At 40.5% G+C, this 27,931-nt stretch overlaps 2 protein-coding genes across 4 annotated transcripts; one reads left to right on the forward strand and one right to left on the reverse strand.

The window, feature by feature from the left end:
- Positions 1–754: 754 nt before the first annotated feature.
- Positions 755–14,230, reverse strand: nup58 (nucleoporin 58). 3 transcript variants are annotated; one of them, XM_085762716.1, is made up of 14 exons: positions 13,862–14,230; positions 13,186–13,349; positions 13,059–13,091; positions 12,683–12,958; positions 11,186–11,363; positions 10,982–11,047; positions 10,576–10,750; positions 10,305–10,384; positions 9,975–10,093; positions 9,650–9,732; positions 9,327–9,528; positions 3,905–3,988; positions 2,762–2,860; positions 755–2,254 (listed from the first exon to the last, which is right to left on the reverse strand). In XM_085762716.1, the coding sequence occupies exons 1-14, from the start codon at positions 13,942–13,944 to the stop codon at positions 2,085–2,087; spliced, it is 1,812 nt and encodes a 603-aa protein (XP_085618842.1). In that variant the 5' UTR covers positions 13,945–14,230; the 3' UTR covers positions 755–2,084. The 3 variants fall into 3 exon arrangements, with proteins under 3 accessions (XP_085618842.1, XP_085618843.1, XP_085618844.1); XM_085762717.1 differs by lacking the exon at positions 2,762–2,860 and having other exon boundaries at positions 13,862–14,229; XM_085762718.1 differs by lacking the exons at positions 2,762–2,860; positions 3,905–3,988 and having other exon boundaries at positions 13,862–14,228.
- Positions 14,231–15,314: 1,084 nt separating this feature from the next.
- On the forward strand, positions 15,315–26,891 carry mtmr6 (myotubularin related protein 6). Its single transcript, XM_085762683.1, has 15 exons — positions 15,315–15,538; positions 17,955–18,086; positions 19,744–19,906; positions 20,041–20,198; positions 21,033–21,161; positions 22,695–22,829; positions 23,272–23,404; positions 23,499–23,608; positions 24,187–24,312; positions 24,406–24,455; positions 24,609–24,702; positions 24,809–24,915; positions 25,775–25,909; positions 26,022–26,148; positions 26,249–26,891. The coding sequence occupies exons 1-15, from the start codon at positions 15,515–15,517 to the stop codon at positions 26,603–26,605; spliced, it is 1,980 nt and encodes a 659-aa protein (XP_085618809.1). The 5' UTR covers positions 15,315–15,514; the 3' UTR covers positions 26,606–26,891.
- Positions 26,892–27,931: the final 1,040 nt, after the last annotated feature.

Raw genomic sequence — 27,931 nt, forward strand, 5'->3', positions numbered from 1 at the left:
CACTGCAAAAAACTGCCTGACAGTGCCTTTGAGGCTTACCCACCATAATTAATGTTTAACTGTTGAAATATAAACAACACCATACTTTTGTTTTTACTCCCATTTTTCATTAGCTGAACAAAATGTTTTCTATGTACACAAAAGGTCTGTTTCTCTCAAATATTGTTCACAAATCTGTCTAGATCTGTGTTGGTAAGCACTTCTCCTTTGCTGAGATAATCCATCCACCTCACAGGTGTGGCATATCAAGATGCTGATTAGACAGCATGAATAAGGCACACCTGTGCAATAATCATGCTGTCTAATCAGCATCTTGATATGCCACACCTGTGAGGTGGATGGATTATCTCGGCAAAGGAGAAGTGCTTACCAACACAGATCTAGACAGATTTGTGAACAATATTTGAGAGGAACAGGCCTTTTGTGTACATAAAACGTTTTAGATTTTTGAGTTCAGCTCATGAAAAATGGGAGCAAAAACAAAAGTATGGTGTTTATATTTTTGTTCAGTGCAGTTGAACTGAATGGAATTTAATTGAATTGCAAAAAAATTGTACATCTGGATGACTGGACAATTTGTTTTGGCTTACACTACAACGGATTTTGAAGATATCACTTGTTTTTGCAGTGCCTTGGAAAACATATTGGACACAGGCTATGAAAATGTTGACATATCTGTTCAAAAAGTGGAAGTAATGGCGCAACCATTAATGTGTTTCCACCCATTTGGACTAACACATATGGACAGACATCATTCTGTGTCAACACACACATTTATTGAAGTGATGCCATAAACAGGCAAAACATCATATTGAAGATTTTATTATTAAACAGCTTCTTGAAAATACAGGTTTACACAGACTGTGATTAGAAAATAATAGTACAACTACCAGTATTTGGTATCCAGACTGACATAGACAATTAAAAAAAAAAAAAAAAAGCAGGATATCTCCCAGCCACAAAAGTAGCTGAGCAACTATGAAAGAACAGAGAGACAAATTCATACTTATGCAATAGCCACACATGCACATTCACACAATCACTGTCAGTTCACATACACTGGCAAGTGCAAATTTGTTCTAGCACATGTACAAATCGAGTCGAGTAGGTAGAATCTGCTAGTGAAATCTCTCTCAGATTCAGCTAACTTAATATCTAATGGGAGCCATGTAATACAAATAGCACAGTGCCTCCTCTCTCCAGATTTTAACAGTGGTACACAGGGGAAACAAAATGTGTTTAAAAAGTAATTATTAAACAATGATAAGGATGGAATCTAGCGAAAACAACACAGGTTACATGGACTAGAAAATGGACTACCCCAACGTGCTAGTCCCCTTTTACCCCTCCCAAATGTCTCTTTCTCCGCTTGATACAAAAATAAAACTGTGCTTCCCCAAAAACCCACCCTGGACACTTCTGTGCCTATAAAACTATCTGGATTTAGATAATACTCCCCGTCGACAGCTTCAGACACAGAAACCAACTTTTACCCCATAAACTTCTTTTCCCTTAACTCATCTTACCCCTCCCTGGACGAGACTTGGGCCAAGTCATCATTTGAGAGGCCTTCAAGTGCAGTTTTACAATTCAGTTTGTGTAACATAATGAAACCTCAAAGCGCAAAAACATATCTCTCTTGTAAAGTATTGGGACTAAAGCAGTTCCACACAGATCACTGAAATGATGTGTAATTGACCCAGCTCTGTCCGTATCTGGAAACCCCAAAAGCATTGTTGTGCTACAGACCAACTCTTTTGAAGCAGTGTGAATGGGCAATGCTTGAAATTATGAAAGCAATGTTTTATAACCTTTCCATATGTGCCACTGTCTACTATATTGATTTGGAATCAAACTAAAAGAAATTCATGTATAACAATGGAACATACAAGTCATTGTATGGGGAAAATATAACGCTGGATCTTATCTTTCTCAATGTTTATTAAGCATGTACTTCAAAATGATTTTAAATGTATGATACCATGCTGCTGTAGCGCTTGTATGCTTCTGGGAGACCAGGCCTTCAACGGCACAAAACCCCAGGGTGGTCAGCTGGTCTGTCACAGGGCTGTCCTCCCCTGGTTCTATCTCTTACCCCTTTTATTACCAGCAGGGGGCTTCTTGAGCTGGAGGAGAGGCCCTCCTGCACCGAAGCCTGCAGCAGGTGGATTAGACACCCCAAAGGTCAGCCCGGCTGAGGGGTTGATGCCAGGATTACTGAAGTTGAAGCCTGAGCTGCTGCTGCTACCAAATCCTGGAAATGCAAGATGATGCACACAGGTTAGCAAAGAGATAAGGCAGGTTAAAGAAGAATAGGAAAGAGTAGAGAAAACTAAATGGAGCAGATAAGCTGTGAACAGGTTTTGGTCGCTTGCTGTAAAAACCCCAGATCCCAACTTATGTTGTGGGCAAACTGCCAGAACACTGGCATAAAATGCCTACAAGACTATAAAAGGATGGTGCTGATAAAGCCTACTTACTTCCAGACAGGAAACCAGAGAAACTACATCTATTACAGTAGTACTTTAGTATTTGTACTAGAGTATAGTTTTGTTTTGAGGGTCAGGAATAGCTTTACATTATCTATACAAGAAACTTGTCCAACTGCCTCTAACGATATTTGCTCATAGAAATATTACAACCTTGTGCACACAGTGCACTTACAAATACTAGTCTACTTACTCTGTTTGTACTATCATTTTTCTAGTTGCTGTAATATAGGGGGCTAGTAATGAAATGGGTAGATACAGTACGTATGTACCTGCGCTCAGACTGCCTCCTGTGGGCTTACTGGCAGAGGAGAAGGCAAAAGAAGACCCCCCAGTCCCCACCCCACCAAATCCTGGCCCACCACCAAAACCTGTGGGAGAAAGTGACACGCAAGTAAGTTTGGGCAAAGCACACACTACACTACACTACACTGGGAACAAATACGGGACGGGAGCAGTGCCTAGTAAGTAAAAATAGGCAAGCAGTAACTGATCTGGTACATATGCAAAACTACCACAACCTAGTCAGTACAGCACTAAGCAGGTTCTAACTTCTGACAGGAGACTGCAGGGAAAGGACGAGCCACAGTACGCTGCACGGCAAAGCAGGGGTCAAGGGGAGGAAAAAAAAACATAAAGGATGTTTTTCACACAAGCTAACAGAAGGACACACCAACACGGTGTGCGTTCAGACCACTCGTTCCCATACTGTCAAGTGGATTTGCCAGTTGACATGCAAAAGTATTCCAACAACAAATACGAATAGATCTTTTTTTTTTTGCTTTTTCAGCAGGACTCCAGACTAACTTTTTTTTTTTACTAGGAGCACAGTGGCCCCTACCTTCAAATTTTAGGAGCGCAGGCAAAAAAATATAGTTGTGTAAATCGACTTGCACGGCAAAGATTCACATTTTCTTTTCATTGATGATCCTCACACATATTGGCCTGCCACCTGTAATGACAGATTCCAGACTTTTGAGTCATCCCTTTCACATTTCACCAGTGTAAAAAGTAAGGTGAATTTACTGGTGTCACATGTGCAAGTAGATTCAAATTTGAGACAGCACAAGTACATTTTAGAGGCAAAATGTCCCCATTTAGGGACAGACTGGAGCCTTGTTCAACCAAATTTATCTTCAATAAATGATGCAACTGGTAAACACAGCAACCTCCAGCAAGGGCTTGCTTTTCCTGCGGTGTGAACGCACCTGACCACTTTTACAGGGAAGAACAGAAAAAAACTGCCAAGCTTCAACTGCACCACTCTCTCAGACACACACACACAGCCTGTGTATTCTTTCCTATTAAAAAAAGAACACAAAGGCCTCAAACAAACAGGCTGCTTGGTTGAGAGTGTAGGGGGAAAGGAAAAAATAAAGAGGGAGTATTCATTTAAAATGAGGCAGAGGTAGTACCTCCAAGGGTAGAAGAGCCCAAGCTCGTGCCCACTGCCGAGGCAAAGGGGTTTCCAAACCCTGCCCCCAAGGGTGCCTGGGTCCCTAAGGCACGGAGAGAGAGCATATTCTTTACTCCTCTGAATGCGTTGTGCTGATGTTCCTCCATGAAGAGTACAAAATATGTATTTTTTGACTTGCACTACAATCAAATACAATTTTATAAATCGACTAGAAAATATGCTTTCATATCAAGAAGTTTAAAAATAAGTCCCAAAGATTGCAGCAGATGAGTAACTATTCTATACAACCATCACATAGTGATTTAAAAACACAGTCCTTCAGTGTAACTGCAGAATTGGGCAATGCACATTACAGATTCTATGAAGGCAATGCACAAATAAGTACTTTACAAATATTGTTTTCAATTTAACATTCCAGTACATTGGCAATAGTTATGTTGCTGACGAATTGGGAAAAAGTGCTGCTAGTTCTTTCACTCAGAAACTTGTCTTTTTCTTTATGCAGTTTCTTTCTCACTCAAATTTTGCAAGGCTTCCAATTAGTCTGCATTGTTAAAACAACTCCAGTCAAAAAGAAACAAGGACAAACGTTTCTTTGTTTAAAAATGGATTTATTGTCAATTTAATATGCAATTCCACTTACATAAAACACAAACAAACAGTTTAGAACAGAATTGATTGTTAATTGCTAACTGCTACTGCATTTGACAAGTTTCCAAATTTTCAAGATTTGAGAGTGAATGAACTAGCATACGCCAAAGAAATGCATCACACAATAGTTGAATATAGCTTAAAAGGCACACCATATTATATATTAAATATACTGTTATCAACAGGCATTAGTTATATAAGTTTAAACACACTCATCTACAAGTAAAAGCACTCGAGATTTTTGAAAAAAAAAAAAAAAAAGTGAATTTGGCATCTATGGCTGCCTCTCAGTGTAAAATGTTCATAATAAATGAAACTTAATGATATGTTACAGTTTGTGGAAATCAATGTGGTCAAGTTTTGGGTCAGTCGTCCAACAGGAATAGATTGACCTTTGTGGTATGTGTTTGCTTGAACACTTTTCACCAGTGTATTCTTAGACAGTACTGCAGCCTAAATATGTGATTAATGGTATATTATTGATTTTAAACACAAAAGTGCACCTTGGATAATCTACAAATCTACACAACCGCAGGCTACAAATATTTTTCTTTCTTGTATCAAGTCTGACTTAGTTGAGGTGATTATTTAACTTTGTATATTGTCTTCAGATAAACTTTAGCAGACGTGTGCCTTGTCAGACATTGCTAAAGATATAAAACAAGCTGGAGGAACTGCAATAGCAGTACCTCCTGGAAAGTAGATACTGAAAAACCAGCAAAGAAACGGTAGAAATTAAGCCAAGATAAAGTCAGAAGGAAATGATGAGGAGAAAATAAGTAACATTCAAAAGAGTAACAGCCAACCAACCACTCAAAAGACCAGACTCTGATTTAGTGGATTTGTGACTAATCAGGCCCATTTTGGTGAACTGCTGTTCTGAAGCTCAACATCAGACAGAGAAATACCATACAAACAATTCAGACTCATTGAGTTTCAGAGAAAAACACAAGTTGATTTTAGCACAGGAGGCAAAGTGTGGTGCTAGTGCTGTACCATCTATAAAGAAAAAATAATCACATTTTAATTCCTTCACTAGTTTAAAAAACAAAAGAAGAGGCAATTAGGATCACTTGCTGTTGGCATTCAAGAAAATATAGCAGTCAGCATTTGGATACAGATTACTGACAGATACTGAGAAGACGCCTAACGTACAGAAGTAAGGTGGCTGAATATCTACCATCACCTCCCAAGCTCCAAACAGCTCTGAGAGACAAATAATAAATCACTTTTGTGCCAAGTGTGAATGTAGAGATTTGGAAGACAAAATGTTAAAAGTGTGAGCTAAATTACACAAAATCCAGCTGGGTCCAAAACTCTATCCTACAAAACTTTAGAGTTGTTTAACAGAGGACTGGAATGTCCAAAGCAGCAGTTTAATCAATTAACACACAGCGGATCCATCAAGAAATCAGTCAGGTTCACGGAGCACCGCTCCAACTAGCTGAAAATATACAGATGAACGCTAGAGAGTGAAGTGAAAAACTTAACATTGTGACACTTTAAACTTCATTTTTCTATCCCTTCTCCCTTGAGAGTGCCAAAAATAATGAGCTCTCAGGGTCTACATCAAGCAACACCGTTTCCTTTCATCATAAAACGGTGGGAAATAAAATCCCACACAATAAAAGACATGAGCAGCACATGAAATCTGACTACACTCGCCTGTCTTTTTTTTTTTTTTTTTTTAATTTGGCACCAATGGATCTTACTGGCACTGAAGGACCAGTGTGAGCAGCAAAAGCCATTTCCCTCCTCTCAACTACCAAACAAATCAAGCTCAACAAGAAAGAGTTTCTACACAGATCTCAGCAAAAGTCTGTACAAAGTACCGCCACCTTGGATAAAATACCTGAAATTACAACATGTGATCAGCACTCTACATTATCATTTATCTAACTAGTGAGCATGAAATGACCCAGCCCTGTTACACTGACGGTAGCCCTTAGGTGAAATAGCTTAACTCAAGTAACAGCGGTTTGGCCTCATACAACCAAACCAGTGAAATGCATTTTAGTATTGATCATTGAGATAATACAGACTCCTTTTTAAAATCAGCTATTCATATTATACATGAACCTTCAACATGAGCAACTTCAGCTCTTTGTTCACAACACTAGACTGTAAACACACACTGAACATAATAGTTTGTTTAGTCCAGCGACAAGTGACAGAGAAGCCGGCTACTTAACAGCCTCACTTCCACTTCAAGAACATGCAGTAATGGAAAACAATTTCTTTGTTTCAAATTAAATTTACAGTTCAGGTTATTAAATAGATTATATCTTCAGTCCTGAGTCTTTTGGCACCTTTCACCTTATGTCCACTGAGGCACAAATCTGAACAAGCTCGTGGCCGACACAATCATCCACCGCACCAACAAAGTGGGTCAAACAGGAATCTGCCATTAGGTAAGTAGCACCCATCTGCATGGTTAGTGTTGTTATGTGCTGTGATACTGGCCACTCTTCTTCACTATGCCATTCCAATTATGGACTAAGCGACGCACATTCACAATAAAAATAAATATTTAAATAAATATTGAAGAGACCGAGACGTCCACTTGTGATCAGGCTTCGTTATGAAATAGCAGTCAAATATGAGAGATTAATCACTATTTGGCAATATGGATGGGAATTTCGCAAAAAATACTGTTGACATTAAAAATAACAATCAAGTACCCTTGTTCCCAACTCTAGGGTTAACAGACTGGCAATGCTATGAGTTAGAAATAAGTTGCAGTGTTTTAAAACAGTGCAATGCAGCTCTTTTTTATACAGCTAGCTCACCCAGTGCACACAGGGTTACTGTGTAACTACACGATCAGACACCAATTTGGCTTTACAATAAAATAAAAACTGGAAAGAAGCACAAAGTTGCAAAGGTAGTGTGCACTTTCATTTTGAAGTGCTTATTATGCAATCTGTGGTTAAACAGTGGAATAATAAAACTTTCCCATCCCTAGTTCTCCTCGGCACATATTCATGTAAGCTTGATAAGTATTTAGAATAGCGCCTGCATGTCTTGCTTTACAATCAAATGTATGCAAATGTTTAAATATTATCATACTGAAAAGAAAACGTCACATTCATTGTCTGGGTCACAATAGGTTGTTATCAGATCTGATCCTTTGATGATTTTTATGATAAAGAAGCTGAAGAAATTTGCAAATGAAAGCAGACTGAGGCACAAGTTCCTGTAATTCACAATGTGACAACTTCTAAACCACGTTGCCTTTGTAACTCCCATCCAATTAAAATATTGCTTTCAAACTTCTGAATTAAGACTTCACTACGCTTTATTTAACTTCACAAGAAAAAAAGACATCAGAAACACTCTAATAAACAACATAGTAGCTTAGTTTGAAAAGTGGGTGCCCTGATATGCCAGTAAAATGGCCTACAAATCAAAGCCTACAAAAAAGGCTGAAAATTTGTTTAACACCTCAGAGATGTGGCAACAACTATAATGGAAACTACTCTTGACCAAGTTATTTCAGCTGTAAAATGTTCAACAAATGTTCTTTCATGTACCATTGAGTGCTGAAGTGGCTGAGACAATATGGTCTGCTCAGCTATAACATTAGTGTGTAGGGTTTATTCAAATAGGCCACATTCACACCTCTGACTCAGAGTGTGCACTAAGTGTGATCAAACAGCCCAGTGTTCACCCTTCTGCTTATGCTGGATATTAATTTAATACTATGTGGAATAATACTTACTAATAGGTTTGATTTTAGTGTGATTGGGGTGAGGTGGTTATTATTTAGAGTATGGCCAAATTGAGCCAAGACCAATATAGTGAGACCCTGAACAAGAGAAACTGCAGCTTCTAAAAACGATGGAAACAGCATCTTTATATAAATTCTCTTCTATAAAATGTCAAGTCCTGTATTTTCAGTGATGTAATCTGATGCCATTTGGCACCTGATGCATTTGAAGTTTCCTACATGCAGAAAACCTCTGAAACAGTTAGAATGAAGATAGTAAGAGCTACATTATAATTTATGTTGTACACTGACTGATAACCCAGACGCATTATTTTCACAGCAAATGTAAAATCCTCTTAACCCCAAATGTGACAACCTTCACTGGGTCACCTTATTTCAAGCATTGAATAAAATATAGTCCTAACTCAAATAAGTTATTGTAACTCTAATTAAAAATTCAAGATTGAAGTGAATAAAACTGAGATAGCTGGACTATCATTTGTGTACCTGCTCTTACATCTCATTAGAAAGGGCACAGACAAAAAGAGAGAAATGAGGTGAAGGGGTTTGTTATATCCTTGGTATTACTGAAAGTGTGTAACATTCAGTGTGTGTTTGTACAGGCTTGGCACCAACACTGCCAGATTCACGCCATAGCCATCTATAAGACGTCACTCTGGTATTGTAAGGCGCATTACATAAACATAAACATGCCTAACTCTTGAACGGAGTCACGAGAGACATGATGGAAAGGCAGCACAACGGTTTCCTGTCAGAGTTTAGCAACACGTTTCTCCTATCTCCCCCTTTCTCCCCATTTTTCGCTTTTCTCTTTCACCAGAGGAAGTATAGATGAAATAGCTTTGCAGCAACTAAGCCTTTTGTTTCTATTTTAATTTTTTTAATTGTCCTCTTTGTCACCTCTTGGCCTTCCCACTCTCAAATTATCTCGTTTTTAGAGCCGACTCAACCTGTCCTCTCCAAAGACTCCCCCCTTCATGCTCTTTTAACAAGGTGAAGAGGAGGAGAAGAACTTTTTAGAACTTGTAGGCAGTCAGACCTGGAGTTGGCTGCTGTTGCTGGGTCAAGGTGGCTGCCATGGCAACCGCTGCAGCGTTGGGCACACTGGAGAACGGGGCGGGCCCAGTTGTGACTCGTGCCGTGCTTTGCCACTTCCTGCTGGATGCCCGCTTGGACTCAAAAACGTCCGTGGTGTCTTCGAGAAAGGCTCGCCGATAGGAAAGGTACTGGTGCTTTAAGATCTGTAATATGAGACAAAGGCATAGGAAAAAAAATATGATGAAAATGTGACATGACCTTCTTGTTAAGTAAGTGGATAGGGATATTTTATTTTTCGAGGAAAGCTGGAGGAAAATAACTAACCTTGACATTTTCATGAACTGACTGGAGCTGGGCGGCCTGCGCAACAAACGTCTGGTACAACTTCTGCATGGCCAAAGTCAGGTCTGGAAAACACAGCCAACAAAATCGTCATCCGTGATCACATTTGTGTTGTGAAAAAATAAAAAGGGTGGCAAAAAAAAAGAACAAGAATCAAAAATCACAAACATGTCAAGAGAAACTTTAATTCACCACAAAATGTGTTTTTTTTCCCCCTCTTGATCAGTTGATATAACACATTAAAAGTAAGTTATTAAAATACTGAGTTCCTGTTGTTGTGTTAATAGTCAGACAAGCGTCCTCTTACCCTGAGGTGTGATGTGGGAGCCACTGCTCTGTGTTGTCAGGTGGTTCTCCAACTCTTCTATCTGCTGTCGGTATTGCTGTAACTGCACTTCAAACTGCTCTACCAGGCTGCGGAAATAACTAAACACAGAAAAAAATCACACATTTTCATATTGTCAAATCGATGGAGTGATAAAATTTGACACTTAACAGTTGAGAGATGTTATTTTGTGCTTTCCGCATAGGACACTGGTTTAAGACGAGTGGATATAGGCTGAGGTAAATAAATGCACATTGCAGTTCTGCACTCGGTCTTTGATTTGCTTCAGGGCTATTATGGTGGCTTGCTTACTCTGATGGAGCTGTGTTTTCATGTTGAAGTCCAGGGGGAGTCTTTTGTGTACGCAGTGCTATGTCAGCATTTTTCAGCTCCTTAAAAAGGAAAAATACAGGAATGTCAGATTTCTGTAATGACAGATTATCCATAAACCCTCGGATTTCACATTATTATAAGAGATCATTTTACACATCAGAAGTGAAAAGACTAGCAAGATAGGATATGTTTACATCTTATATCTGTCACACAGGCTTGTGTATGGAAATTGTTATCCTTTTTTTTTTACCTGTGCTGTCTCCAGCTTTAGTTTGTCAATAGCCAGAGCCTGGCGCTGCAAACCACTGGCACTGACAGAAAGAAGCTGTTTGAGGCTCTTGATGTCATCTTGGACTTTGAAAATGGCCTTCGATGACATCCTGCTGATGTCCTCCTGAACCTGTTTTTGCTCTTTCACAAATTTTCTACAAAAAAAGAGAAGGGAAACAGATAATTTACTCAAAAGCAAGAAATAGAATCAACAAGTCAAAACTTTCTGACTCTATGAACTAGCATTGTTTACAGCATACAACCAAATCAGCCACACCTCTTCTACAACAACAATACTACTGACGAAACAGGCTGACATTTGCATTTTTAAAATAAATGACATAATTCTCCCATGGCAATAAAAATGCACAGAATTGTGGACTTACTGGAAATTTTCAACATCCTGACAAATGACTGGGGGCAGGTTCTCATCTTTTAAAGCTTTACTGTCCCTGCGGGATAGAGAGAGAGAGAGAGAGAGAGGATGATTTTCATCATTAAAACAAACTGTGTCATCCTAGATAATCAGGTTTGGAATGACTTACATTAGAGCATGGACAGCTATTTATATGTTGGTAATCATGACTTACTGCGCATTGGTTCCAGATGATGCGTCACTTTTACTCTCAGAAGAAGTGCTGAAGTCCACCCCACCCAAGCCAAGACTAGGGGCAGGGGCTACTGATACTGCTGTGGAGGTAGACAGCAGAGAGCCCAATGTTAGACCAGCTCCTCCAAGAGTGGTCTGACCCAAACCCAAACCCAAACCTGCAACACAAAGTAAACACAGGTTAGAAAAATGCTTGAGAAGTACTTCTAATAAAATTATTTCACTATAGGGCTGGGCGATAAAACGATCTCGATTCAGGATCGTGATAAATTTTTGATCAATTTCGATAATCGGCTGTGGTCATATTTCCTCAATATCACATGGCAGTAAAAAGCACGACAGCAGTCTGTCACTCTGAGAATGGCATGCAGGGCTGTGTGTGCAGCCAAGGGACGCCGTGAATGTGGTCCTGTGAAGTCGTACCAGTTCGATCTGGTGCGAGTTCACGGGTCGGAAGTTACGAGTGGCCGTTATAGTGACTTTCACAGGTAAAACAGGTCGGAGAAACACGAGTGGGTTGCATGGAACGCTACTAAGTCGTAAGTTGTGACTTGAAGCTGTAATTTACGGTTTCAAAAGAGTGCCTGGAACGCAGCATTAGCCAAAACGACCGGATCGCTTACTTCTGCTTTAAATGAAAGTTGTAAAAGAGTAAGGAAATGAGTGGAAGTGCAGCCGATGGCAACTGAAGCGATGGTGAATGTGTGGAGTGGTCAGTTCGTCTGTCTCGGGTCTTCATGAAAAGAAGCCTGGCAGTGTGGAGTCAGAGCGACCTGGTTATACGACGGTAAGAAAGTGGAGGAGAAAAGTCCGACTGTGAAAACACGGAGCTGCTCGTGACATTTATTCTACGGTAACACGTCTCATATGTTTGCTCATGAGTGGCATGGAGAACATGTAGAGTGTCAGCGCTGTACGCATGCACGGAGCATCGCGTCTGAGCGGTGAAGGGAAACAATAACCTGCAGATGACCTGAACGCCGCTTGTAGTTACCGAGTCAGAGCAATAAAACTGTCAGAGTAAAAAGCTAAATATGCATCGACAACTGTTCAAATAAATAGAAAGACTATAGCCTCATGATAGACACATTTTAGAACTGATGTATGGTAGAAAAAAGACAACAACAAAAAACAATGTAAATCAATCTGTGGATTAGTGAACTGTTCCACCCTTAATGAACATTAAAGTGAACTCCTGTCATCCTCCCAAACTGAACACATTCTCTGGTTTCTTCAGGATTCTCCTTGAACTGGCAGCATCAGCAAAAAATACATAACTAATAGAAATATCAAGAAACGATCAATATGGAAAAATACATCGTGATAAAGTTTTTTGCCATATCGCCCAGCCCTATTTCACTATGTGTACATAACATTTTTGTCTCACACTCTACACAACCAAATGTCAAATTCAGCTCAAACCACTTCACCATACAAGAACATGCCGAGACTAATGCCAAGACTGTTTGCATCCCACCTGTAGCAGCAGTGTTGGCGAAGAGACTGCTAGCCAGCGATGGGCCTGCTGCGGCTGCTGCTGTGGTCGTTGTTGTGCCACCAAGACCACCGAGGGTGAAGGACGTTGCTGCCGGCTGCTGTGGAGCCGTGGACGTCAGCACAGAGCCAAATGTCAAACCTGCTCCGGCAGGGGCCGACGCAGAGGTGGTGGCCGTGGTGGTGAGGGAGAACGGTGTTGCTGAGGCGGTGGGCTTGTTGAAAGCCAAGCTAAAGCCAGTGGGGGCCGAAGTAGTGGCTGAAAAATAAAAATGAAATACAAATTAAGGTTATAACTTGTTTTCATTGTTTCACTTCCACAATCTCACTTCTAAATCATCTCATAAACGCAAACATACCTAATGTAAGGCCTGTAGTGGGTGCAGCAGCGCCTGAAAGGGAACAACATCACAAGTTAAAACACAATAAATGGGCAGTTGGTTTATCGGTACACTCGTCGTGTATAAATAAGCGTAACATAATTACTTGAGGCAGGTGTGTTGAACGAGAATCCTCCTGTAGGTTTCTGACCAAAGAGAGTGCCGCCTAGACCAAGAGCTGGAGTGGTGCTGGTGGTGGAGGCAGGGGTGGGGGCTGCTGTACCCAAAGCAGCCCCAAAAGAGAAGCCACCAGTGTTGGCTGCAGGTGCACTGAGGAGGAAAAAGACAGTGGTATCAGTTTTATGCTTGTAGTTCTTCCATGATCCCAGAGCTGAGAACTACGTTATGCACACATTAATACTTTGTCACTGCAATAAAAACACACAGAGTTGATTAAAAAAAGGGGCCCATGTCAAGTAAACGTACTGTTACTGCACATTTACAAATGTTGAGCAAAGTTAGAGGGACATACACTTCTTAATTTCCACGTGTAACTCCTGAATCAAATGACAACCGAGGAATAGGAATAGCACATGGGAGTAATAACATAATCATACCCAAGATCTCCCTGAAACGTGTAACACCAGGCAACACAATTGTAATTAGTTTAGCTAAATACAATCAGTCGGTTGATTTGTTGTAGAAATAAGTTTAAACTCAGGCAACGGTAAGAGGAAACACACTGACGGAGGCACATCACCGCCAATCCGTCAGGTTAACGTTAACTTTGGCTAACGTTAGGCTAACGTTAGCAAGTCGGCTGTTGTGAGATCTGCCGTTACCTGGTTGCTGCCCCAAACGCGAATCCACCGCCCGTGTTGGCGGCGGCACCGAGAGTTCCCGATCCAAAGTTGAAGCCAGACATTTTTCTTTCAGGAGACGTTCATTTATCACCAATTTGCTATTTCGACTTCTCCCACTCGTCAAGAGCCCGGCAGCATCACAGCTAGCGCGCTATTTGGTTAGCACGGAGAGGTGCCCGCACGCATGAGGGCCAAGTCCGCGGTGTTATATTCACTTTAAAACATACTTCGACTCAACTGTCGCCTTCCACAAACAAACCCGGATCAGTTCAGTTTGTACTGGTTTGTGCTGGCAACCTATACTTCAGTTTTAAAGATGTCTAAAGCTGCCAAATATCGCAGTGTGAATTCTCGCATGGTGCTGCTTTTTTCTATTGCCCGCCTGGTATTTCCCGAATAGCTACTGCATTCTGGGTAAGTTTTTTTCTCTTCCAACTACATTTCCCGTCGTCCCTATCGCTGTTTTTCTATCGCGTGACGGCTCACGCATGCGCAACCACCTCGACTGGCGCTGTCTTGCGGACGTTGCCAAAAAAAAGAAAGAAAAAAACGTCCAGCTACGACAAAGAACTACAATTGGATTCCGGTTTATCTTTCAAAATAAAAGACGATTTGAGCCTGAAACACTGTGGCGGATTCAAGGGCCTGGCAATTTGAAAATATTGTGTTTTGTCATTTTTGTCACGTATTTTTTAAAACATTTTATTGGTAAATGATGTCTTTTTTTCCTACTTATTTTACCGTACATTGTATTTTCCCTGCTGTTTGGCTTACATAGTATATTGCACTTACATTTTACATTAATACAGGTTATGTAACATTTACAAAAACCAAAAAGTTCATTAATTATTTTATTTTTTTTAAAGAAAGAGAGAAAGAAAAAGAAATTTGTAATGTTCTTGTAGTACCTGCTAACATCACTTCCTCATAACTCTGTTGCTTGGTAGGCTATAGCCTATTTCTTATTCTCAGCAGTTTCTTGCTGACAAATGCGTGTAGTTGTTATTTTTAGTATTCATTTAATTCATAACTTGTATGACTTATCTAGTGATTCTGAAGGCCCCAGACTTTCAGGGGTTTTGAAAGCTCTCTGTTAATTGCAGACCTATCAATACCATATACACTTCTTGAGTAAATTATAAACTGAAAATACAGATGGACCTTCAGACAAGACTCACATTATTGCCTAAACTTGAGATCAAATATGTAAAAATAAATAAATAAATAAAAATAGACCTCATGAAGTAATTTCACCATATATCACACCACATATCATGCAGTCTATTAACATTGTTGCGCCCAATTAAAACAAAACAACATTTATACTGATTACAAATACCTGCACAAATTAGAGAATAGGTTACACTTGGATGGTGTTACATACGGAGCTACACTCGTGCTTTTATTTTTAAAGTCCCACACCGCCATTGTTGATGTGATCGCCGGGATCTTTACGCGGATGGAAGAAGTAGAATAATTGACAAATAAACACATATCGTATGCCCTCCGACAAAGTAAAGGTGGTTTTGTGAGGCACTTTCATCATCTATCACATCATCAATGATACAGTTTTCACCGGAAGGCGTCATTTTGAAGCTTTTCAGTCGCTGACATCTGTCTGGACTCGAAGAAATGGAGCATATCCGTACGCCAAAGGTAGCTAACATCTCTAAGCTAATTGCAAATAATACATGGGACACAGTCAGTCAGCAGCAGCCCCCCGGCCTTGTCTTTTGGGCTGGGATTTCTATAAACGCTTGACTGCGGTTGTATTTGTCTGGTTATTATTAGTTACCAACATTTCTAGTCTACATGTGTGTGGGAATCGACCCAGCAGCTTGGAGCACCAGACGTGACGAGCATCGATGAGCTGTTTGTTTGTTTTGTTTTTTTTTACCCCAGTGTGGCTTTATGGCTTAGCTGGGTTTTCTTTTCTAAAATGTTAACACTTGCACGCCCTATTAAAGACGGAGCTAACGTTACACTGTCAGTGCATCTAGTGTGATAAAATATCCAAAGCTACATTCAGGCTGTAGGCTACTGCATTTATATATAGGCTATGTCTGATGGTGTTCACACCCTGGGTGCTCATCGCTGTGAGACTGACCTCATTAGATATATATACGGCCTCATCGTTTTATCAGCTTGACATTAAACCTACACATGCAATCTGGATTTAGGGTTTTGACTGGGCATTGGACAAATCAATCACATGATCACTTCCTGAAGCCAGACTTAATTGCATCGCTGCAGTAGCCTACTGACTTGGCAGCAGAGCATCACCAGAAAAGCACACCATGCAGCAGGTGGTGGTGGTGGTGTCTCTTGACTTGTTGGCTTCAGGCATTAGAAAACAGATGCTAAATATGATGACATTTATTTATATATATATATTATATTTTATGTTCAACCAATGTGGAGGGAAGAAAACATGTAATGACATGTAAAACTTTTTGACTGTAGCCTAGTATTCACAGTAGCCTATAATTGGCCCTACCTTTTCATTTACCACTCAGATGTCTTCTATAGGCCCCTCGGTTTCTAACAAGCTAGACCTGCTCTTTTAGTGTATTAAGTGTGTTGGGTGTGTTCATTGAAAGATGAACTTTAGGCAGCGTGACCATGTTTTCAAAGTAATGCAGCATTATCCTACAAAACTATGACAGACCTCCACTAAGGCCAACGTCAAAACAACTTCAGAGTTCGGAGAAATAAGGTTTCTCTTATCAGTAAATAATTCAGATCTGCCGCAGTATTTAATGGCTGCTTCCCCGGCCCAGGCCTCAACCCTCCACCAAGTTTGGTACAAATCACTTTATTGCTTTTTATATATATAGTGAACCTTGTTGGTAGAAGTAACAAAATAAATTCAATTCTGAGGCAGCATAATTGGGGCACACAGTTTTTTTATTAGGATTGATTTGCATTAACCCTTTAGTCGATCTGCATCAGACATGAGTTGATTCTTTAGAAAGATTCACTTTTTTAAAATTTTGAACCAAACGCTGGATGAACTGAACGCTACTGTTGGCTTAGGCTGCTTCATTAATTCACAAAAATATAAACATTTGCATTATCACCTGTCATTGTGAGACAGAGTCAGACGTACATTCACTCGCACGCACTGCTGACTTCCTGTGTGTTGCCAGAATATGACAGAGCTGTGTCCTGCTGGTTGCCCGGGAGACAGAGACGGGGCTCAAACCATGTCATCGTATCTCACAACAACAGGAAAACGGAAACAAAGGAGAAGAAGTCTGAGTCGACAAGAGTGCAACTGCTGTGATGAATCATGAATTTTGACATTTAGCAGCGACAGCAGCAAACAGTCCAAATCCATCAGTCCACCAGGCTTTTGGCCACGGAGAGAACTGGACTAGAAACAATCAGCATTTGTCTTTTTAATCAGGACAGCTCTTATTGTAATGGATTTATATTGCTAAAGAGTCCAGGACTGTAGATTAAGCATATATTAAACCATCTGTTATTAATAATTAAGCAGTATAATAGTGTTATAAACAATATATCATTGATCCTTGGATGCAGATTTTCTGCCAAACCCTATGTGAAGGAGTTATGAGAGGTCACTCTGACCATCAAACCTGTTGTTTATCACAACCAGTGGACCACAACTCCCTTCCCATGTGAAAACTTGTGACTCTAGTAAATGTTCTACTGTCAGTAGATACTCTATAGGTGTTTATGTGCATGGATGAATTGGGGTTGGGAGGTTATTGCAAAAGCACAACCAGGCTACACCTCAGCTGTGGCCTATTGCAGAATACATTGGTGTTGGACTTAATAAGGATTTGGTTGAATTAAGGTTGGGATGTTTTTTTTGTTATAGCATTTCATAATATTCAGTGACTACCAGTGTTAACTTGTTTCTCAAATCTCTCAAATGCCACACATAGTAATTTTCTAACAGGTCACATCTGCATCAAGATCCCTTTTCTCTGTATCGTGTACATTACTTTCTAACCAGTTAATGTGTTAAATCATCGCTCCCTGCCTGCTACCCGCTGACCAGTGTTGCCGCTGCTCATGTTTGTGTGTTTGTGTTGTTGTGCAGGTGGAGCAGGTGCGCCTGTTGGATCGTTTCAGCAACAAATCCACAAATGGCACACTGTACCTCACAGCCACACATCTCATCTTTGTGGAGAGCAGCTCTAACAACTCGACCTCTGCAGGACAGGAGATCTGGGTGAGTAGTTCTGTCTCTCCATATGCCACTGAAATCTCACCCGTCGGCACCAATTTACCAAAAGTCATGAGTGAGCTTGTGCCATTTCAGGCACAGCAATTCCCGTGGGCAACTCAGGATGCTCATTCGACATGTTTTTAGCCTTTAAATTAACTTTTGTTCTTCTGCAATATATATCATTTTTCCACTCCCACACTGGAAGTGCTTCTGCAGTGTCATGTCGCCAGTAGCAAAATTATTGCTACAGTTTTTTTTTCTCAGTCTGCAGCCGGTTGTGTCTGTTTAAAGCTCCTTGCAGACAGACACATTGCACCAAGTATTGCTGGTTAATGATATGGCTGTAAATGACCAAGCATAAGTTTCAGTGTCAGGTTGTTGTGTCCCTGTCCACAGCCACACAAAGAGACATCAGTGTTGCCACCAGGAAGAAGTGTGCAATGATGGAGTGCATGTGTGATGAGGAAAAAGGAGAAATTATGCAAGTTTGTCTGTGATAAGAGGAAGTAGGTTAGAGTTTCAGAAGCCTCGGGTCGTTATACAGTTGCACTCTGTCTTGGTAGGCATCTTTGCATGCATGTGAAGTGTGTTTGTGTGTGTGTGTGGTGTGTCTTCACTTGAGAGAGGATTACTGCTTTAGTACCATGAAAACTGGGTTGTTGATGTCCAGCAGCTACAGTCAGTAGGGCATAGGGATATACAATACTGTTATAATGGGCCTATGGCAGCCATCCCAGATTCAGGATTATTGGGAATTTATCCCGAGAAAATGGGCAAGAGTTTTGTTTTGATGTGCTGTAATTTGAAAACATGATTTTGCATCTCTTTTCCCTTGTTGTTGTCAGTTTTAAAAATATTGTCCTGTGATAGTGATTTTTTTTTACCAGCTTCTACAGAGTTCTGTGGACACATGCACACTTAGTAAAGAGTATGTTTTGCTCTCTGTATGTAATTAATTTCCATGTAGGTTATGTGATATGAGAACAAAAATAGCGCTCATTCAGAATGCCACAGACGCTGATCTGCACTTTTGAAATGGTAGTGTGGTATAAAATGCTTCATGCAACAGATTCCAGGCCGTGACCTCCTCTCCAAACATCCTTCCTGCTTATGTGCTGAGAAAAGGGAACATTTGCTTTTATCTTTCCTTGTTTTGTTCTGTTTTTTTTGTGTGTGTGTAGGTGCCTGTCTGTGTATAATTTACTATTATGAGACTTTTGTCAGATATTGCACTTAAATATATAACATGAGGCCAGAGACTCAACATGTGGTACGATCAGCATCTATGAGTTTCATGCACACAGTTGCACACGTAAAAACCATTGATTGAATTTAATTCACTGAGAAAGCTTCTTGACTCTATTGTTTTGTTTTGTTTTGACATTAGGTTGCAGGAAATAATGAGAACACTTAGTCTGACAATCTCTTCCCATCTGTGCTATGCTTATTCTTCATGAACTCATCACATACAGAGTCGTATCAGTGCTCTTAGTGCATGTTTTGTACACAGTACATGGCTAACAGTCCTCGCATTTTTTAGCAAAAATGCTGCTCTTACTGGTGAATCACTGATTTTCTCTAGTCAAATACCAGCAATCCACTGAATATAATCAATCCTCTCTTTCTCTCTGGCTCTGTCCCTCCGTCCCTTCCCCAACAGATTTTGCATCACCATATAGCCTCTGTGGAGAAGCTCTCCCTCACCACCACAGGCTGTCCGCTGGTCATCCAGTGTCGTAACTTCAGGCAGGTTCATTTTGTGGTGCAGAGAGAAAGAGACTGCCACGACGTCTACAGCTCTCTCCTGCGTCTCCTAAGACCTGGTGGGTTTCAGGGAGATTTAGAGAGATCTCTGTTCCTCTGTATAATAGATGTTTCAGCATGCACCTACAATGGTACACTTATTTATTTGTGTTTTATTGATACATCTCTGTTGGTCTTCTCCCCCTCCGTCCAGTATCATATGAGGAGCTCTACGCCTTCTCCTACAACCCCAAACAGAACGACCAACAGAGAGAGGAAGGATGGCAGCTCATCGACCTGGGGGCGGAGTTTGAGCGGATGGGCGTCCCCTGCGACCAATGGCAGCTCACAGACGTCAACAGAGAATACAAGGCAGGCAGTTGGCAATAGTTGTGAAGTATAAATAAATGGATAGAATGAGTCAAAAAGTCAGCACTAAGAAGACCAAGTAACTTCTACAGTGTCATAGTGTTTCTGGTTAAAGTTCAAAGCCAAGAGATAGAAAGTCACAGATAAATCTGCACTGGGCTTCATAAGGAAATGGATAAACATGCAGATTATCTCAGTTGATTTGATTTGGATATTGTACATGCACTGGGAATGCTGCAAAGCAGGTTCAGTAAATCCTGGATTAGCGCCATCCTGGATGGCGGTTGATGAACCTTGGCACCTTCTCCCTGTGCAATAAATTTCAGCCATAAAGAAGAAAAAACAATGTTTGACAGTAGGCACGTGGCTGATGTTACATTATTACTGAGATGCATGGTTTATATACAGTAGGTATGGTGCATACCGTTCTGGTATTTAGTCGTATTTATAAATTGGAAGCACTTCAGTGAGCTTTCTTCAAACAATGCCGGGGTTTTCCAGTTCAAACAATGAGGCGATGTTGAAATTAGCTGGTTATTGCTGAGGGTGTGGTAAAATTGTGGGGAATTTGTTCTCATAGTATATTGGGCAACTCACTTTGTCAAGACATCATCCATACAGGTCCAGGAGAGGGCACCAGAGCTTCACTAGCTTCACCAGTGCTTAACATGAGCTCCATCTTTAGTATTATACACGTAATATTATAAAGACCAACAAAACTTTAGATTTTCGTCTCTGTAGCAGATTGACTTTTGTTTTAAGCTCCATGTTGTGGGAGGTAAATATCTGTCATTATTGTATTTGTGATGTTGGGAACTTCTGTCTCTTGTTTTCCAGGTGTGTGAGACATATCCACGGGACCTGTATGTTCCCATCACAGCCAGTAAGCCTATCATCGTGGGGAGCTCCAAGTTCAGAAGCAAAGGACGCTTTCCTGTGCTCACATACTTCTACCAGGAGAAAAAAGTAAGTAATACATTCTAATAGCATAAAACAATAGTGGACAAAATGTTTTAAAGGACCAGTGTGTAAAATAGGGGGGGAAACCGTGACATTTAGCGTTCAGATTCTAGATCGCAGCGCTCACTCACTCACACTCAACCCTAGCCGTCGACAAAGTAATGGTGGCCTCCGAGGACAAAAAACTTGTTTGCGACGACTGGGAGTATTTTAGGAGCATGGAGCGATGAGGTGAAGATCTAAACAATTTTACAATATGTCTGCTGTTTCCTACTCCTTCTTCTTTCCCGTTTTATGAACGCGAAACTCTTGAAACGTGCTCTCTGGCTGAATTTTCCGTTCGGGCTGCCGTATAAACATGGCGGCCCAAGATGGCGACACTCCTTAAAGCAAGACCCTTGCTATATGTATATAAAAGAATAATTATAAGGCTACGAAAACCAAACAGATTTTATTTTATAGCGATTATACACTTGTACGAATATAATCATGGGTCATATTCAGAATTTGCCAATAAACCTTTCCAATTATTACACACTGGACCTTTAACACAGCACATAATTGTTTGAAGTCTTACAATGTTAGGATTTTCCACAAGGTGGCAATGGAGTAACGGACACAGCGATACTGAACCTGAGAGCGAATATTATCTAGGTTATGTGAATGTGCTGTGCAGATTTCATGGGAATGTGAACCTGAGCTCATGTAACAACTTGTGCAAAGGATTTTGGCCAAGAGCTCTACAGGAGAACTGGCAGGGCATCTAACGTGATAGGACTTTTCCTCTGCATATACAGTATATACAGATTACATGAACATCTGCTCATTTATTACATTTTTATATTTCTTGTGTAAAATGGGGAATTCTGACCATTCATTTGTCAGAGGGTCACCAGTATTATCAGGGGTCACTGTTTGAGCCAGCGATGACATTTCAGGAACTTCTGAGCAATAGTTGTCGAGATGAAGACGAAAACGCATTGTTGTTTACATTACACATCACAATTCACATAAATAAGTATTTATACTTGGAAAGAATGGAAATCACTTCTTGTCTAACATAAATTCATGTCAATTCCTGATTTTCCAGCACAACAGCCTCTCTGTTTATTGTCTGTCTCACTTTGGTGCCAGCTTGTTCAGACATGATTTATGTTTGGACAAGTGACAGTTTGGCAAAACTGTCTGCATTTTGGCAAATGGACTATGGGTTTAGGACATTTTTTATTTTACTGAATGGCTACAAGCACATTCTCTGTAAATAGTGTTCTGCAAAAGGGCTCTGTCATGATCAATTACACCTAAAGGATTGGAATGTTGAAAAACAACACCAATGTTTTTTGTCTAAAACCCTAACCAAAAAAAGCCTGATGAAGATTAAACAATTAATTTCAACTGTAGTTGTTAAATCATAGCTCAGACTTTGAGGAAGGTAATGAATGTGGTCAAATAATTGATTTTTGTGATAATGTAGGAACAGTGTTTTGTATTGTTCTGACTGTCCTTGTTCTGATCGGTGTCCTGTGTTCACCCTGACAGGCAGCAGTGTGTCGATGCAGCCAGCCTCTCTCTGGGTTCAGTGCACGATGCTTAGAGGACGAGAGCATGCTGCAGGCCATAAGCAAAGCCAATCACAACAGCCGATTCGTCTATGTCATGGATACCAGGCCAAAGGTAAGGTGACGGTAGCCAAACAATCACCACAGAATAACATGCACAAGTAACATTACTGCATAAGAGATTTCAAAACAGGTGGAAGATGATTTATAATAGTTTTGGTTCACTGCAACCATAAGACCAGCCCTATGATCAAGTGTAGGAGTTTTCCCATTGGCTGTTGCTCTTTCAAAATAAAACAAATGCGATTAATGGTTCAGGTACTTCATCAGTCCACTTTAGCAACTAAAGTATAAAGTAAAGTAATTTTAAAGTATCAAGTAATTCAGAGATATTTTGGAGAAACTCTTGTCACTCTATAGAATAATCATTCCATTGATGTGAATGACACGATTATTTACAAGTAAATTTTATTTTTTTATCCACTTCCCACAGAAAGCTGTTGTCTACAGAAGGTTTGACCAGATCTTGTTATCTTTTTTTTGTGTGTGTGCTCTAGTTAAATGCACTAGCTAACCGGGCGGCAGGTAAAGGCTATGAGAATGAAGACAACTACTCCAACATCCGCTTCCAGTTTGTTGGCATCGAAAACATCCATGTCATGAGGAGCAGTCTGCAGAAACTGCTAGAAGGTCTGACACCTTGCTACACACATAAGCCACACATGAGTATTTCTATAATGATTCAAAGTGCAAGTAGTAAATGGTTCATGTTTGTTTCTCTCAGTGATCGGGACTCGTTCTCTCTCCATGAGTGACTACTTGGTCGGCCTGGAGAGCAGCGGCTGGTTGCGGCACATCAAGGCCGTTGTGGACGCAGCCATGTTTTTAGCCAAGGTACATTTTTTAACTTTCCTTGTCCTTGAATTTTTTTGTTTCTCTGAAAGTGTACTTTAAGAAGTTATTTTTCCAGAATATGCAACATCTTCCTATAAATGAAGTATTAATTCTTCACACTAATGCTGTATTGTTTACAACAAATTCTTGTGTTATAAGATTCTGATTTCTCTAGATATGGCATTGCAAACTGAAACGTTATGTTAAACTCCCCCTGAAACATCACATCCACTTGTGAATTCCTTAGCGGTGGACGGAAAAAAAAGATTAAAATATTTTAACTTGGGATGACATTGCTGTTGTGTCTCTGCCGGCCTCGCCTAAGTTTACCGTCCATCTCTTGTTCCGCTAAAATGACATCCGGTTTGTGGCGTGTCTGATTCCATGTGAATATAGCATAACTATGATAATATAATCATCTCTACCTTCTATAAATATTTACTGTGCCTCCAACTTGCTCCTAATTGACTCACATCCGTCTTGTCCATGATTGACATTGTTTATTTAGGGCTGCTTAATGTTTTTAATGTCATAATACATGTCATAACATTTGACTCTGTCTGCACTCTTGATCCCAGGCAGTGACAGTAGAAGGAGCCAGTGTGTTGGTTCATTGTTCTGACGGATGGGACAGAACAGCCCAAGTCTGTTCACTAGGGTCGCTGCTCATGGACCCTTACTACCGTACCATCAAGGGCTTCATGGTACCAGCCACAGACATACACACATATTTTAAGGAACATACCATAGATCTGATATACATATGAACTTACTCTTCTCTTGCATTTGTCTTATAGGTACTGATCGAAAAAGACTGGATCTCCTTTGGTCACAAGTTTGCCGACAGGTGAGCTTTGAGCTGAATCAGCAATCTGCCTAGAGAAATATCGATATACAGTAGAGAGAGTTTATAGACAGAGCTATATACAAATTAATTAGTAATCAATTTCATGTGAAATTACCGTATATAACTGTATATTTTGTATTTATGTACTTGTAGGTGTGACCAGTTGGATGGGGATCCCAAAGAGGTGTCTCCCATCTTCACTCAGTTTCTGGAGTGTGTGTGGCAGGTGATGGAGCAGTTCCCACAGGTGTGTGGAAGTGTGAGAGCTATATGATGTTTACTATGTTTGCACAGTAACTTGAACGCAGCCTTTTTCTATATTCATATATTTTTTATGGTAACCTTCTCTTTAGGCGTTTGAGTTCAGCGAGTGGTTCCTACTGCAGATCCATGAGCATGTCCACTCCTGTCAATATGGAAATTTCCTTGGCAACAATCAGAGACAGAGAGAAGATTTGCAGTGAGTCCAACACACACACAAATACACACACTGACAGACTGGAGCAGTTGTTTTTGGTTGTCTTCTGCATCTGCATCACTTCACTTTTCCAACCTCTTTAAACCTTTTTGTGCATCAGGTAGGTCGGTGAACTTTATTATCCCCAATGGACAATTTGTGTTACAGTCAGCAGTGTTAAAAATACATAGATAAGAACCCAAATATACACAGTAGGGGAGGACATGTCATATTATGCTGTTGAGAAATACAGTAGATGCGGGGACATGCTTTTATTGACAAATTCTTCATTAGCTCTGTACTTAAAGAGTTATTAAAAAGCCGATGTAACAGACATAGATGACCACACCCAGTCTACATGTGGCTGCATCTGCCCCACCTTTGAAATAAAGAGAGCTGGGATTGGCCCACATGTTGTCTCTGTTCAAATACAGACTTCATTCTGTACAAACACATGCACGTGCTCATTCACAGAGTCAATGTTAGTTAATATTAGCAAATAGGTGCTCATTATCCTATGTGCAGCTTCATGTTATTACTAGTCTAAAACAAACACAAGCTTAATGTACACAAGTCTGACAAATAGTCTGTGCTTTCATATTGCACTGGCCAGCTTCAGTATGTTTTAATTAATGCAGATAAGGAGCAAAACAATGATGCACACCTGCACAAGGTCACACAATCATATTGACTGTATTTGTGTTACCTATATTTCTGGACAAATGAATACATTTTATGATTTAATAGGCTTTCTCAATTTGAAAGCAGAACTACCAGTAGTCTTGGTTTGTGAAGGACTGAACAATGACTTCATCGGAGTGTGATTAATTTGATATGATGTGTGTATTGTCTTGTGTTCAAGGCTCAGGGAACAAACACACTCACTTTGGGCGTTTCTAATGAGCGAAAAACAGAACTACTTGAACCCATTCTACAGCCCTGCGTTCTCTGAACTGCACCCCGTGTTGGAGCCATCCACCCTGCCTTACCATTTTAAGTCAGTACCGCCTTCCTCGCCTTCCTGCCATCATTTGGATACAGTATTATTTATTGATTATAATTGTTCCTGCATCTTATGTTTGTGTTTGCGCATACCTGTCATTCCAAAGGTTCTGGAGGAACATGTATCACCAGTTCGATCGGTCCATGCATCCACGTCAGTCCATCCTCAAAACCATTCTGACCCTGAGAGAGAACAGCCGCAAAGCAGAGAGCACATTGCAAGCACTGGAGAGCGTGAGTTAAGATGTTGTTTTGATATATACTATATACTGCCAACAGAATTCAGCCTGCAACCAGCTCATTTTGTTTTTCCCGTTCCTCCACCTGTGTGCAGAGGCTCCAACAGCTGGGTGTGAACCCGGTTACAACCTCTGAGCCCTCTGCAACTCCCCCCACCAGAGACCAGCGCTCAAACCCCAACACCCTCCCGCCACGTCCTGACTCCCTCATCCTGGGGGCGCCTATAAACCACAAAGAAGTGCAGCGGCAGGTGGAGGAGGACGGCCAGGAGGAGGTGGGCGAGGAGGCCACGGAGAGCACCGACACGGAGCGGACAGTAGAGGGCAGCAGCGGCACTGAGAGCAGGAAGCAGAGCTACGGAGAGCTGGAAGGGACATACAACAGCGAGCTGGCCAAAGAAGAGCCGGCTGTTGTCAGTCTGGAGTTTGGAGTAGCGCGCATGACCTGCTGAGACCTAACGGGGGTATTGTGGGATACTGAGGGACAGGTGGCTGAGAGAGAAGCCTTAGTCAAAGTGTGTGCATGTCGAGGGGAAGATGTCTCTCTGTATGTGATTATGTGCTGATTACGCAGTGTTCCTGAATGGGTCGAGTGGATGAAGTTGTATGTCTGTATAGTCTAAATCTCTATGGAAAGCCTCATTATTATGTCATATATAGCACATACAGGAAAAAGGCTTGTTTTTTATGAATGTTGAAAGCACTATAGGGAGGTAATGAATAGATAAGGAGAATAAATTCATCCAAAAAAGAGGAAAAAACACAGTGAGTTGTCTTGTTTGTTTCAGTTTTATAATCCATGTCGAAAATATATGGCCTTGATATTCATCACGAATGGTCACATCTCTCCTCATGAAATCTGGTACAAAAATCGCAGTTTCTGGCAACAGGAACATTTCATTACATCCAGTGGCTTCAATCTGACCTAATCTGAATGTTGCTTGTGACCTGAGCTGATTTTGTCCCAGTTGGACGATCAGATGAAAAAATAAAACATCACATCCGACATCATTAAACATAATCTATCATAGTAAATGACCACGAGCCAGAATGTGGCCATGCAACTAAGTCCATCTGACCTGTGTGCAGTTTAATTTGTTTTTTTTAGTCGCCGGGTCATTTCTCTTATTTAACTATTGATCTGACAACTGACCAGGTCCAGCTGTCCAACTGCCCCCCTCATTGATCATTTAATCCTATTTTAGCTCTCACATTGATCAGATAATCTGACTTCCTAATGTGCATTGATCCCCAAATCCTATTGGTCCTCTGTGTCAGTGACTTATGATATGTGACAGCTGACTGTGGTGGGGTGTTGTCATATTCAAAAAGTTCCTTTCTTAACGAGAATTTTACCCAAATTGATGTAAAAGAAAATTCCCGTAAATAATTCATGCAATAATAACCCAACTTGTCTCTTGACATTAACACAGAGCTTACCTTTGCCACCAAAAATGGATATAAAAAATACAATTTGAATAATATAGCATAGCTTTATAAAATCTTGCTGTAGAAAAGAGTAATGGGATAAAATAGGTTAAACAGAAACCTCCAAAGGAACATTACTTTATTTTAACTGGGTTAGGTGTATGTCCCTGGGGATGTATCTTGTGAATTTAGGGCAAAAGTTCTCATTTCTCATTTATTTTTGAGCCAGACTGTGTTTTCCCTCAGCTTTTGTATCTGTGTTAACTCCAGACTAAGGTTGTAAATTTGGATTTGATCTTCTCTGGATTTGATTTACTACACAAGAAAACATTTTCCTCAATCTGTACACT

Source organism: Trachurus japonicus, chromosome 20, assembly GCF_045865225.1.
Source record: "Trachurus japonicus isolate A0001 chromosome 20, Traja_1.0".
NCBI lineage: Eukaryota > Metazoa > Chordata > Actinopteri > Carangiformes > Carangidae > Trachurus > Trachurus japonicus.